This window comes from Pieris brassicae, chromosome 10 (assembly GCF_905147105.1).
Source record: "Pieris brassicae chromosome 10, ilPieBrab1.1, whole genome shotgun sequence".
Classification (NCBI taxonomy): Eukaryota; Metazoa; Arthropoda; class Insecta; order Lepidoptera; family Pieridae; genus Pieris; species Pieris brassicae.
Window position 1 is genome coordinate 10,363,779 of NC_059674.1, and position 15,320 is coordinate 10,379,098.

At 32.9% G+C, this 15,320-nt stretch overlaps 2 protein-coding genes across 4 annotated transcripts in view; one reads left to right on the forward strand and one right to left on the reverse strand.

Moving 5' to 3' along the window:
- Window positions 1–11,460, reverse strand: part of LOC123714921 (cyclin-dependent kinase 14) — a 91,174-nt gene extending 79,714 nt beyond the window's left edge. The window contains exon 1 of one of the 3 annotated variants that reach the window (XM_045669585.1): window positions 11,264–11,460. In XM_045669585.1, the coding sequence (XP_045525541.1) occupies window positions 11,264–11,372 (109 nt within the window). In that variant the 5' untranslated portion in view covers window positions 11,373–11,460. Of the gene's footprint in view, window positions 1–1,670; window positions 1,963–7,291; window positions 7,618–11,263 lie in introns of those variants that run through there. The other 2 variants (XM_045669588.1, XM_045669586.1) reach the window with 2 other exon arrangements.
- Window positions 11,461–11,769: 309 nt separating this feature from the next.
- On the forward strand, window positions 11,770–14,959 carry LOC123715652 (islet cell autoantigen 1). Its single transcript, XM_045670863.1, has 4 exons — window positions 11,770–12,440; window positions 12,913–13,134; window positions 13,292–13,528; window positions 13,660–14,959. Exons 1-4 carry the CDS (start codon window positions 11,871–11,873, stop codon window positions 13,870–13,872), a joined length of 1,242 nt encoding a protein of 413 aa, XP_045526819.1. The 5' UTR covers window positions 11,770–11,870; the 3' UTR covers window positions 13,873–14,959.
- The last annotated feature ends 361 nt before the right edge of the window (window positions 14,960–15,320 follow it).

The window sequence follows — 15,320 nt, forward strand, 5'->3', positions numbered from 1 at the left end:
ATTACTATGTAGGTTGTGCCTACCTGATTAATACAAATGTATTGATGTTTTAATATAGATTAGTATTGTACCAACATTCGTATTAAATAGTCGTGGCTTGAAGATCCATTACAATACTCAGTACCTTATAAAGACACGATTACCAAATAGGTTCATTTTACATAGAATATTGTAAAAACTGTATATTTGTGTATTGGCAATAAATATTATAAATCTAGTTTTGAGATCTGAATCGTCAAACCATAAGAATTTACAATAATCAAAATTCAACATTAATAATTCAGATACGTATTGGCCATAAACTAGATAAGTTAGGGGAAGCTGTTTTAACCAATAAATAAACTAATTAATTTCTTACACGTTTATAAATCACCGAGAGAAAAATATTACAAGCAACCCGCTCTGATGAAACTCAGTGATTTCCGATTCGAATGCACCTGCCAGCCAACATCCCGCATTTAAAATTCGAACAGATGTTGTGATGAACAAAAAATATTTACCTACTTGGGTACAAGCTGTTAACTTTAGAGCGACGTCTTTATTGAGATGTTTTAAAAATATTGTCAAGTAGATTCGAAAAAATACTTATATACAACATTAATTTTATTTATGCTCTCAAACATCACATGAAGACACACAAACGTTTATATACATGAAAATATCTGAAGGCATAATTAACCAGATCCACGCAACTTCCTAACAATCGAGTAACTGGCAATATAAAACACATTATGTCATGATTATAATTATTGCACTTTAAATAAGCGGAAATCGTTGATATAATACTAACAAAGACGAGGAAACGACACTGAGAATTCTGTCTTTTCCTGATAATCTCGAGTAATAAATTCGAGCCAAATGTTTCTGCTAGATTTTTTAATTTTGATGAAAACATTTATAAACGGCTATTAAAGCTAAAATCAATAAATTTGTTAGACTTTGAGTTCTGTTAGTTATTTGATAAAAAGGCATATTTATAAAACATATTTTAATGCTCTATTGTACGACGATTGGGTCCATACAAATTACAATCAGTACGTAAATTATGCATACGGGTTCCGATCGAGCGTTGAACATAATTTACTACACTATAGTTACCGCACGAAGAAATGTTTGTTGAAATTTTAACCGAGACAATACGTTAATACATAAAATTGATTTTGTTTCTTACTTCGTTATGGCATGCAACGGGCGGGCTTATCATATATACCACCTTCCAGGCAACCCTAGTAAGGATAAAAACTGGAAAAAAATACATCTACATAATTCAGCTGTCAAAGATTTATTCACGATGAAATGTAGATGACAATGGACTGGAAGAATTACGTTTCTAAGTATGAAAAGTTAATTCCAAATTTAAAATCTAGACCTGAAGCCTGTTAAATACTAACACAGAATCCTACTTTTTAAGATATTCATTATAAATAAAAAAATATACACAAACAAAAAATAACAGATTTGTTAGTCGCGATGTACATCTAATTGCAATAAAATTCAATTCGAGATCCTTCAATATCTAAAGATAGCATACGCAAATAAAAACATAACAAATTTGTTACTCAGTTCCGCTTATTTTATATTTTATATTTTAACCTGAACAATTCCCGAATAGTATTAAGATCGAAGAATCTAGCAGAACCTAGGCATAAAAAATCACAAATTGTAATCACCTTCAGAGATCGTAGGCAGGACGTTGACGAAGTTAACAATCCCGACGCCCGTTAGCTGACTCATTCACAAAAATCAATTCACCACTTCCAAGAAACACTTTAACAATATTCGCTTTTTAAGCTTCAACACTCGGCCCACATAGATTTCCGATTTTAACACAACATTTCTTAAAAAAAAACTGTAGAATGTATAAAACCGTTAGGATACACTTGTGGTCACCGGCCACTCATAAGCTATAACATGAGCGCGACCTAGATTTTTTTTTTTAATCAACTGCGCGCGCGCCGCCTTCTCTCGACGAAGCGCAGAGGCAGACTGGCCAGTGAACCAGTAATGAGTACATACCATTACAAAGCCGCCTGGCACTTTATCTAGCTTGGTGAATTAGCAATGCTGTTACTTGACTGGTTAACATAAACTTGTTTATAAAAATTGGGCCCGTGATAGAAAAACAGTACATGCTTCGATGCCTCCATAATGCAGTTTCACTGCATTGAAAATATGCTGAAAAATATATTAGGTTTAAACGTTAAAAATATATTAGGTCCTTACATATGAAATTGGCGTTTTGTATGGGAGGAACAAAAAGTAGAATATTTTTAAATATAATATATTTAATTAATCAATGTATGAACCACTGTTTTCTATGCATTTTTGCCATCTCATAGGTAGTTCATTGATCCCTTTACTAAAAAAACCAGTCGGACGGGAATCAATAAAATCTGTGAAGGCGATTTGGACTGCCCCATCAGAGTAAAACTTTTTCTCTTGCAAGAAGTTGTCCAAATTTCGAAAAAAATGGTAATATGTTAGAGCAAGGTCCGGGGAGTACGGAGGATGTCTTAGACATTCCAATTGAAGCTCTTCTAATTTGGTAGCCGTCTGTTGTGCAGTGTGTGGTCTCGCGTTGTCGTGAAGTAGCAGTGGCGTGGAGCGATTGACCAGCCTAGGTTGTTTAGCCGCTAGCTTTTCCATCATGGTTTGCAATTGCTGACAATAGACATCAGCCGTAATAGTCTGGCCAGATTTGAGAAAACTGCAATGAACAATACCGGCACTAGTCCACCAAACGCTTACAAGTAATTTTTTTGGGGTTAATTTTCGCTTGGGGCAGGATTTGGCTGGCTGGCCAGGATCCAACCATTGCGCTGAGTGCTTCCGATTATTGTAAAGAATCCATTTTTCATCACAGGTAATGATTCGGTTTAAAATACCTTCATTATTGTGCCGGTTCAGTAATGTAACGCAGCAGTCGACGCGCGGTTGCCGGTTTGCTTCAGTCACTTCGTGAGGTACCCACCTTTCAAGCTTTTTAATCTTCCCAATTTGCTTCAAGTGAATTAAAACAGTTTTATCACTAACACCGCAGCCTGCAGCTAACTCGGACGTGGTTTGCGATGGATCCGCTTCCACAATAGCCTTCAATACTTCATTATCAACTTGGGTCTCAGGCCGTCCACGGGGTTTGTTCTGCAGGTCGAACATGAACATGACCGCCATACACATCATTCACCCTTCGAGTCGTTTCCGCAGCACTAGTGCCACGGCGGAACTCGTACTCGTAAATAATGCGATACTTTAAGTTTTCCATTTTGTAAAATGAGTGACGCAAACAGAAAAAAACAATACATGAGTAAATAGCTGTACAAATTTGAATTTGAAATTCCTAACCAAAGAGGAGGTATTTGAGGTCAAAGTGGCCAGTACGACTAAACGTCAATTTCATATGAAAGGACCTAATATTATGATCAAAGAATCTCTATTTTTTAAGAGTAAAAAAAAGAAATTAAGTTTATAATTTTTACCATAAATGTACCTACTATATTTACAATTTTCGATATTATGATTAAAAACATATTTTTTTTTACAAAAAAAAATTCTCCTTTTTTTAAAGAGATTATGTCATGACATTATCTTTATCTATTAAGCTGTATATATGTATATGATTGTAAGGTGAGTACAATCATATACATATATACAGCTGTGATAGTGAGTAGTAGAGTGATATATATATATATATATATATACACGTGTGTGTACATATATATCCCTATATAATATATAGGGAGAAGTTAAATTGTTTATAATCAATTATGTTATGGTAATTTGTTCCTGAATAGCAAACCATTAGGGTAACAGTGTGAAATCGAACTTCGATAAAGCCTCTTACTCACAAAGAATATATTCTAAATCTGCCTCAAGACAATAGATTTCCATGACTTTATGGTTAGCATATATAATAAAACTCGAGTGTTTTAGGTTGGTCACAGAAGGCTCACCACTTACTTAGCTAAGAAAAACCAATAAAAAACAAATGCAGATATGAGTCTGTCCACTAAACGCATGAAATATTTAAATACAAAAGACGTGTATATGAAGCACACGATACACACACCATAAGCTTGAAGAATAAATTTAAGTCATACTAATTAAATCTAACGCTGTAATTCTAATATTATATATAAAATCAAACCCTATAGAACCACCGTACAAACTCAAGCATACACTTCATCCAATAATAATAACACGAGAGCGATAAAACGCGGGCGAGCTTATGAACGTACTATGTTTATGTACATAGTTTTTATATCTCTACAAACAATTTTTTTATTAGACATTGTAGTTGATAAAGTTATGTTACAATATGCCAAGTGAAGCACGGCGTAATAGTTGCAGTTCCTCAAAATAATGAACGCCAAATTTAGGCGATTTCCTTGGCGGAGAGATTCTTCCCATTCCTTCTCGACCGCTACACTCTTAATTTGGGAACTGATAGCAGGTAAGATCTTCTTTTTTTTTAAATATTGATAATAAATGTGACGACACCATTGTTTTTGTGCCATCAGAATGCGAATTGGCAGAAATATTCCATAGGGTTTAAAAGCATACGGGTTGGACTCGCCATCAATAAGTCTAAAACCAAGGTGATGCTCGACAGAACTGGCCAACTCTCTAGGACTGTCTGATTTGATAATACTCAAGAAATTTAATATATATCTTTGATCACTACTGTTTAATCAGAAAGTCTCAAATCTAATTAAGATGAGAATTGTGGGCGTTTCTTAAGGAAATGTTTGCCGCGCACCACCGCTATGTGGGACCAGCTGCCCACTGAAGTATTTCCGGGCCAATTTGACTTAGGCTTAGAAAAGAGCGTACCAATTCTTAAAAAGCCGGCAGCGCGCTTGCGAGCCTCCTGCCCGTTTGCCTCCAGTAACATAAAACAGGAAAGCAGGCACCGTACAGTGATGCAACCATCAGCAATCAAGAGAACCACTCCAATTAATATGTTATGTCACTGCAATAATGACAGTACACAGTTTTGACGTGTTTCATTAATTAAGACGGTACCGATAATTCAATTCTTCATTCAGAGTTTAATTCTTTCCTAATGCAGAAAAAAATGCAACTGAGAAGAGAAGTATACAACACGAGTAAATTAATTTTGATTTCACAAATGAATAAAAAACAAACTCGTCAGCTCGAACTAAACCCGCACTATTTGATATATTCAATTTGTTCACACTATCACAAAATCAATAACACTGATAAACGGATGCATATGGTGATAAAAAATCAGTCCCCTAAGGCCAGCCACTTGACCATGTATTTTTAAATAACATATTGGATTAGTACATATATTTTAAAAGTACTGCGCTGCTTTTGCTTACAGTTTTGTTCTTAATAAAGTTCTTTTACATCATTTATTACAAACAAACTCAGTCTGTGTCTCTGTTCAGTTTATATAACGACGTGTTACTAGGACGTCGGTTTGTTAATACTTATGTGGTCATATTCTAAAATATTTTTATGAAACACTCGGTCCTAAACTACCACCTATAAGGTAGTTAAAATCTAGTGAATAACAAGGAAACTCAAAAACACGAACCACAAACAACTCATTATTACTGACCACATGTTATAACTATCCAGGATAAAATTGCATTGTCTCACGTAAACAACACACGGGCTTATCATAATTTTTGAGCATGGTTTACTGTATTAAAAGAAAAATTGAGATGAGACAATAACACTTCTAACCTAGAGGAGTGTTGGCTTTAAGCGGATAAGGCTCTGCTGTTACTGCACCTTGCCTAAGGTGATTGCTGGTGCCTTGGGGTTTTAGTGTGCACAATCGCGAGTCCCACATGACACTGCCACACAAAGCAGTGGCGCCGCGGTATGCGCAATGCATTTCCCCAAGCAAAAAAAAGTGGCTTAAGCGTGCAGCTCTCAATCCTGAGATCGTAGCTTCGATCCGGTAGTCCAATCGTGAAGAAAACGGCATATCTTAGACCCAAAACGTCAAAAGGCTACCTACTTGCCTATTAGAAAAAAACAGATATAGAAATCTTAGGCCCGAACCGAAAGATCGCCACTGGAACTCTTTTAATAAACTTTTAGAGATTTTGAGAATGTTTTACGTTGCACACATAAACGTACTAAATTCCTCATACTAAAAGTCGTTATATAAGAACCGCGGCAACTAAAATCCTTGGAGTTACCATTAATATAGTAGTATGTGTATAATTAATACGTATAATGTAAAAAGTCAAAACAATCACACACACATGAAATTTTTGCATTAAAAGTGAAAAATTTGAAAGCATCCCGCCCCAGGGACCGTACATTTATTTTCAATCACTTATAATGCGTACAAACCTTATATTGAGAGTACATAGGAATACATTAGCTATTATTACATCCGCACGTTCGCTTATTATTCAGTATAAACAAGTAACCTATATCTCGAATGTGTGTCATCATATATCACGACATTCAAACAATTCTCGTCATCATTAAACTTTCATGAGGAGTACCGAATCGAAATCAATAAATACATATTAATAATATCCTAAAACTGGGTAGAAATGGCGTCAAAGAGAAATGAAAAAGCGAAGAAAATTGTAGCCCGTGGTGCTTGGAAGTAATAGTGGTTGGCTGGAAGTGATCGCTCCAAAGGCTGCCATTGCTATTTATTTATATATAAATATAAATAATAAATATAAGTAAATCAATGCTATGTAGCTAATATAGCTTCAATCCGGTAAAAAAGTGTTTTCTTTTAATGTGTAAATGCTACGTTAACAAAAGACAATACTATAAATAAATATATTCAATATTGTTTTGGGAACCTATTACTAATATCTAAAAATATTTTCTATTATATTCCTGTCTTTCACGTGAATGCAAATTAATTCTAATATTATTATTACAGCAAATTATTAAAAAAAAAATTCTGTCTGGTCGGGGCCTCAGATTTGTGCATCTGTCTCGTGATCTTTCCAATAGTCGGCAATCAGCCTTCTTTGCCCGACACAACACTGATACAATTCCGATAATACAATATTATATCATCAGATATCATCAATAATTATCTGTATGCATTACAGTATCTTCGGCATTCCAATCACAAACCGATAAATTGCATTCCGTTTGATTAACACGTAATTCACGATTAATTAAATTTGATTACGTTTTCATTACGTCGTAGTTATAAATGAAAAAGTGTGCTTATATAACTGTATTATACCAACCTTTTATTGAGTATGATAAGCCAAAAAGGAAAAAAAAATATAATTAAATATACGACAAACATAAAAGAATAAAAATAACTCACTTTTCTTATTCGTATCAAATCTATCCTCGTGTCCGTTGCAATCGTCATCGTACTCGTAAACCTTGAAGTTCTCGAAGGAATACAGTTTGACGGCTTTTATTGGCTATTCACTGGACAACAGCAATGTAACAACTTTCTTACTGTTCGACGAGACTTAGTTTCTCAGTAAACAAAGGTCCATAAACACTAGTCTCGCTCTAATATGAATACAATTCAATCCAAAACAGGAAGCTGGATTACGCACGTCGCATTGTTCGCTCAAACAATGGTCGTCGATAGATGTGAATCGTTCGAAATTTAAATTCGCAAGTTTCGTCCGCGATCGTCACGGGCTCAGTAGGTGACCGGCTACCGTGGGGGGCACGTGTCGTATGGCCGGGATTGCAGTCTCCGCCGCCGCGCCGGCGCCCGGAATTGTGTCAGACAGTCCCGGAGCACCCCGGCCTTTCATTACACCTCCACGCTCGACGCATCAATACATTCGTTACTGTATGCCTCGGTTTATAATTGTTGCTTAGACAGTACTTATGAATATTATAATTCACAGCGGTGGATTGTAATAAGGAAGGTACGAAGTAATTACAGGCCACGCAATTAAAATAATATCGCGTTTAGTATAAATTCGTTCTTTCAGGCGCATAAAACTGTATAATAGAATGTTATGCATTTTAACATTTACAATTTAAACTGTCCGTTACGTTCATTTCGAACACAACTTATAAATAAATATAATCGATAAAGTCAAGAAGCATGCTTACATTTCACTATTAAACACACGGAAAGGAAAATTATGAAAAATGCGGTGCAGCCACCGAATGAAAATTGTATCTTTTATCGAGTTCACCTATGGCATTAGAGAGCGCTTCAGGTCACTTACCTGGCCAATATCGTAGACGTGCACGCTCCAACAGATTACGTCACTTCCCATTTACTAGCAGAACTTAAATTTCATACTGGGAAAATCTTTTATTTGCTAAGATCTAAAAATATAATTATATTGAGCCCGATGGAATTAAGACATTAGATATATATAATCTATAGAAGCGATATTGTAAACGAAACAATTTATGCACTTTTTACATTATATTTTAACATTCAAATTCTTTGAAATCGATCGTGATTTGCTCGGTATCCGCTTCAAATCTATTCTTATCCGTACATTTCGCAGACAAATAATAGGAAAGAATAAGTATTATATTAAGGTACCGCTAAGCTTTATGTTCTTCAAAAAAAAACATTGGACATAAATAAATATAAGATTTCCTTATAATAATATAGTAAGTCTGGGCAGGTAGTGTTTTATCTTTAGGCAGCCGAATGTGCTAACGGTGTCGAAAAAACGCAAAAATGTAAGCATTCGTGCGAGGTGAACCGTGGATATAACACGTTTGGAAAGTTTAATATAAAAAGAATTGTTAAAAAACGTCCGTATGTTAACAGTATATTACCTGGTACCTGTAATTTGTAACAAATGCCAAATACGTGTAAATATCCTATATCAATAGACCTAAATCTTTGACTTGCAAAAACACTAACTCGTCTGAAAAGATACTGAAATAACAACTATAAACAGTATCAAGCTTCATACATTGACACGATCCCATAACAATTATTTACATAGTTTTAAATATGTTACGATTATATTATAATACACATTAGACTTAACTATTTCCTTATACTTTGTTACATACGTAAGATTTATAGAAAAAACAAATAACATAATACATAAAAATTATAATACATGCAACGGGCGGCCTAATCGCTAATAAGCGATCTCTTCCATGCAACCCTAGTATTAGGAAAAAAACTAAACAAATAAATATGATGGGTAAAGTGCACGCATAACCAAATCTTATAAAAACCAATATTAATCTAAAATAATACAAAAAAATATTTATAAATAAACTAAAAATTTAAAAGCTAATCTCACGGATTCATGAATTGCGATGACTACAAGAAATGAAGATGATTAAGAAATACAAGAATTACACGTCACGATTGAGTAGAGTAGGATATGGTGAAGAAATGTTTATGGAGAAGAGTTTTTATAGATGCTAGGAGAGGTAGCCAATCATATGGAGTCGGGCAGCCTTTTCCACAACTTAATAGCGGAGATCCTAAACAAATTGCCTAAGAAGGATGAGCTGAGAGATGGAATTTACAAAAAGCATATATTAGAGGATAACGTAATATATAGTTATAAGGACCTGAGAATTTGAATTCGTTCGTTGATGAGATAAGAGTTTTGGGATTGAAAAGAAATGAGTATAGAAGTTTAAGGATATGAGCGTCAAGTCTGAGTGAAATAAGTAGCCACCCAAACTGCCTGCGGAATTTAGACACATAGCCATATTTCTTAAGACGTATGCAGAAATTCTGCAGGCGATCGATATTGTCACTTTATTCTTTCTTTTGAAGCTAAAATAAATATTGTTCCATAGCCAATATAGCTAATCTTAGCTAATCAACTACCGCATGGATTATTTTTTTTTTTTTGTTGGCTGTGAAAAAGACTATTAATATTAAACATACGACCGAACTGACGAGAGTGAAGCCGCTAGACACAGCTTATTTAAATATATATATACGCTATTTATAAAAACATTTTAAAATGCCACTGAAAATCCGGGTTATAATGTAGATAATCATGAGATTTCTCGTTCAACGTATCGAGGCGGCAACGATAAATCTCCCGCAATGACGACTTATCGCTTTCTGCAATCTGAAGTTTCATATCAAAGAAATGTATCCATTTTGACTTTTAACTGAGTATCTTGTTAAACCAGTACAATGGTATTTATCAACATAAATAATAAGAGTGATTGTATTGTTGCATATCACTATTAGATATAGTATATTAGATGGTACTTATCATAGAGTTAGGTTGATTGTAATTAGTTTAAATAATCTTAAAACATAAATTTCATGTCTTATGTATCATGATATCATCATTAATGTCAAAAATAGTTTTATTCAATTTCATGGGTTACTATTGCAGATAGACATATATCAATTAAATTTAAAAACTTCAGCGGTGTGTTCATTTCCATACATCCTTTAAATTCAAACATAATAAAGTCAGCATTTTATAAAATTTTAGGCACCTTTATTTTTTGTATGTTTTTTTTTTGTTAAACATACTTTTTTTACCCATAAAATATATTAGACACTATTAAAAGACTTTACTATTAAAAGTGCAATAATTTACTTATCAATAACTAATTTTTAAAGAAAATTAGATGCAATCAGTAGCTTAAAGAGATATTTTTAAGCTAATTTAATCAACAAATTTGAGTATGGCTGTAAGGCTAATTACTTAATCATAATGTTCCAAAACTTCTTAAGTACATAACCCATCTAGCCTTTTAAAAATATATTTATTGTTTTTGAATTTCAATAGACTTTTAAGATTTAAATAGTTCATCAGTAATCATAACATTATCCAAAATTATAACAATAAATACTTGTTAAACATATATTTTAAAATGAGATAATATAAATTTATACATATTTCATACCAAGTCTCTTAAATTGTTTTAAATCCATTCTGTCTATTTAAAACTATGTAAAGTTCAATTATACTAACAAATTACTTTTAAGAGTGCTGAAAACTGTTGTTAATCTAGATATACAAAATAATGTTCAACAAAAAGAGAGATCTATATTCATATTTTAATAAACCTATAAACATAACTAGAAATAGAACCTGTTTGACCTGAACAAAGATAAATTTATCCTATGTGTAGATATACATTCCCATGCTGAATCTTTAGTAGAGGGGATCGTACTTGGTACCATTAGTGGTTAGTTTCAATGCTTTTATACACAGCACTAACAATTTTTGAAAAGTATTAATTACCATTGATCTATCTTGGTGATATAATGATTTACTAGTTCTACATTATGAAATTTGATATGTTAAGTAGTTTCAGAGTTTTTGCATAAATATAAATCTGACAATCACAAACTTGCCTTCTTTGACATTCTTTGAAGACTGTGAAGACGAAACTCCGGGTATTTTATCACTAGCACAATTCATTGTATTCACGTCCATTGAACAACACTCACAAGTTCTACTCATGGATCACTATAAGGCATAATATTTGCAAATTTTATTTTATTTATAACTATTGTTTAACAAGAACTATAACAGTACAACGCGGCGGCCATTCAACGTTCCGATTGTAAATAAAACGCCTTCGACAATTGACAGCGGTTGACAACTGGCACCTAAATAATTGTCAAACAAAAATTCATTTTATGATTTAAAGTTAACACTGCTTTCATTATCATTACCACAAACACTCTTTGCTGAATTATATTAATTATTAATATTCCCCATATCATAATATTCAGTTATCCATATATCATATCCAACGCTGAATATAATAAATCGAAAAAACATTGTATTTTTACACAAAGTCAAAACATCAACTGTCACTATCAATCGTATTGTATGTATGACTTAATCCAGCTTTCAAAAATTGTAAGAACTAAGAATACCAATTAGATAATAGAAAAGCTATATTTTAATGTTTTTTGTTACAATTATTAAAGTGTTCTCTCTTTTATTCTAAATATGATGCAACATCAATACTGGGTGACGAAGAAGACTGTTTTAAAAAAACTAGGTACTAAAGAAGATGAATGTATTGTTGCTTCCGATGCTGAACTCGACGCTAAGTTAGAATTATTTCAATCAATATCAGACAGTTGTTTGCAATTGCAACGTATACTAGATCAGTATCAGGAGCGCTTATGTGTGTTAGCGCAGGAGGAAAATTCACTTGGAAAATTTCTTCGTGATGCTGGAAAAAGCAATGATGCCGCCGGGAAACACATGATTTCAGCTGGAAAAGCGATATCCTACACAGGACAGCAACGTGTAGCTGTGAGAAGTCCGCTCTTAAGATTATATCATGAAGTGGAAACATTTAGAATTCGTGCTGTCAAAGATATGAGGGTGACAGTATCTGCTATGGAAAAAGCGCGTATTGAATATCGTGCTGCTCTTAGTTGGATGAAATCCAGCAGTGCGCAGCTGGATCCTGATACCGGTCGCGGTCTTGAAAACTTTCGGAAAGCTCAGCGCCAAGTAAAAGAGAGCAAAAAAGTATTTGATAAGCTTACCTTGGATGTTTTACAAAAGGTATAATAACTAATATTAAGTATGTAGTAATTATAAGCCCAATATGAAATATAATTTTCTGAAGATCATTTTAGCATTTATAATATTTTGGTACTATAATTAGTAACACATACATTATTGGTTAATGTTGATAAATATTTTATTTATCTAAATGTATCCAAATAATTTACATTTGAAATAACTCCAGTACCACATATTATTGAGCTATCCTCCATGACTTAGTTTTTAACATCAGGTGAGCCTGAAGCTTGGTTGCCCCCTGTATTATAAAATTTATATATACTCTAAGATCCTAGGCCTGGCTATTGGTGAAGCAATAATTGTTTCATTTCGGTAGGCACAGAAAGCGCTATAATAATAACATGTCTGTCCCTTATAGGATTATGTGTTATACTATGGAAACTTAGAACTTGGTAGGTATTTGTGGGTAGTGATACTAAAGTCAAATAAATAATTATATGTCTTATTACAGATAGATTTATTAGCTGCAGCCCGATGCAATATGTTCTCTCATGTTCTATCAAACTATCAAAATTCTTTTCTGAGTGTCTCTACGAAAGTTGCACAAACTTTAAGTGGCACCATTGAAAGTATGAGCTCGTCACCCCAATATGAATTTTGCATCTTGAAAACCCTATCGGAGAATGCCAATAATGGAGAGACACAGGATAAAGATCAACTACTTTTCTTTCAAGTTTGTATATTGTGGATTTTTGATATTGCATTTCAAGTAAACCTCCATTTAGCTTGATTTATATTTGAAATATTTTTTTTACATTCAGTGTGAATTTTCTCTGCATGTTTATAATTTCACATTACTTATTTGTTTTAAGAAACAGTTATATTTACAGGATGAGTACAAAGACAAAAATCTTGATGAATCAGTGAATTCTGAAAAGTTAAACAACAATGACAATGAGAATCAACCATCCACAGCCATAGTTGCAGATACATCTGATAGTCTTATTAGTACAGAAATTGACACACAGGATAATAATGTTAAAATAAGTGCAGACTTAGCAGGCTTGCAGTTAGGTGGGGGTGACATGCCTGCAAATTTTGCATTTATGCCTTCACAACTTCTCCAAGTAAGTTTAAATTTTTTATAACATTATAAGTGCCATTTTCTGTCTGAATTAATTTCTTAATAAGAAAGTATTGATACACAAGGTAAGAGTAGAGACTTTACAAATATAATTTACTTTTATTTTTATTTCAGGACTTTGCGGGTTTTATGGAAACACCACTTCAACCACAAAGCTCTCAAAATGAAAAAGATAAGGATTCTGTGTGTCAAAAAATTGCAAAGCCTCTACCGGTACCTAAAAAAGAAGACAAAGCGGCATGGTTTAAGCTGTTTGCAGAATTAGATCCTCTAGCAAATCCAGATAACATTCCTGGAACTAATAATAATCTAAGTCATGCAGCTTAAGTATTTGTCTTAAACCTACTTATTTCTCTTAATATTAAAAAGAACATATTTTTCAATAGTATAGTTAGGAAGTTAATTTTAGTATTATTTTTGACAATGTATTAATTTGACCGCAGTAGTAAAATATATGCCGTCTCCAAGTTAGTATTCTATAAAGAAGACCTACAAAATTTTGTTTTAGTTCTAATTTAATAAGTCATGCTAAGATATACATATATCACAAGTAAAGTTAGCGGTTATAAATATTTTGCTTTTTTAATATTTACGTGTTCCCAAATAGTGCTAAGATCTGTAAAAATCTCAAAGTACAAATATGTGTAATGAAATTTTGATATGTCGCTTACTTTATACTGCAACACTCATTTGTATTGATCACAAAAATCAGAAAATATTTAAAAATAATTATTATATTTTCGTATCCTATCAATTCTTTTACTATATACTATACATTTGCATGTATAATTCATGAAATCTTGTATTATTTTTATTCCATCAAATACAATTGTAGATAACATATATGATTGTATCATGTATTAACCTTATTTTACATATAACTTACTGATAACTGTTGTTAAGGACTAAAGACACTAAGCAAACATGCACTTAATTTTAATCAAAACAGTTTATTGTATTAAGAGTACAAATAAAATTGGGTAATATGTTTAGGAAGGCCTTATCCCTAGCAAGCAGTTTCATTCAACCCTGGTAGAGAAAATACTGAAGGGAGATTGCAAAAAGTGCATAACTAAAGAAAATATTGCAACTGTATAGAAGTATAAAATTTATGTTTTCAAACATTCCATTATAGGCTTTTACACTACTTATTAAACAGCATTTTTTAATATAACAATGCAAATTATTTTAGTGCTATGTTATTTTTATTGGATAATATTTAGACTTGTGGAACTGGGTTTTATGTACTACTTAGTACTACTGACTAGTCACTGTTAAAACCAAAGATATATGTAGTTTTGTGATGTATTTTATTAGAAGCTATGTTTACTATTATTACTATAATTGATTTATTTTGTGTTCTCTTTATAATCCATATTATGTAATGTGTATTAAATGTTATGTACCTACTGAATTGTATTTTTTTTTTTAATTTTACTATTAGTGAAATTATCATGCTAAGTACATAATTTGCTTAGGCTTAGGGTTGGCTTAAGTATTACGACACACAATTTTTGGAGATTCTTGACCCCCCCATGAAACGCGCCGTAACGTTTCGTGACCGACCCCAGTGACTCTACTACTACCTAAAACTTACCATTATGTGGTGTAAAGTACGAGAAAGTGGAAAATAATATTAACAATAACGCATAATTCAATCCACGCCCCGCATCGTAACGTTTTACAACAGGAAAAAAATTCGATACGTAATACTTGTACGCTCCCTTAGTGCTTAACGTACATGGTGTATAACTTGGTGGTCCTGTGTTAAAATC

What these genes read in the sequence shown, in the direction of transcription:
- LOC123715652 (XM_045670863.1), top strand. Translation starts at nt 11,871, where the DNA reads ATGATGCAACATCAATACTGGGTGACGAAGAAGACTGTTTTAAAAAAA. An exon ending in CCTTGGATGTTTTACAAAAG is followed by an intron (nt 12,441 to 12,912) that starts GTATAATAACTA and finishes GTCTTATTACAG; the next exon opens with ATAGATTTATTAGCTGCAGC. An exon ending in ATCAACTACTTTTCTTTCAA is followed by an intron (nt 13,135 to 13,291) that starts GTTTGTATATTG and finishes TTATATTTACAG; the next exon opens with GATGAGTACAAAGACAAAAA.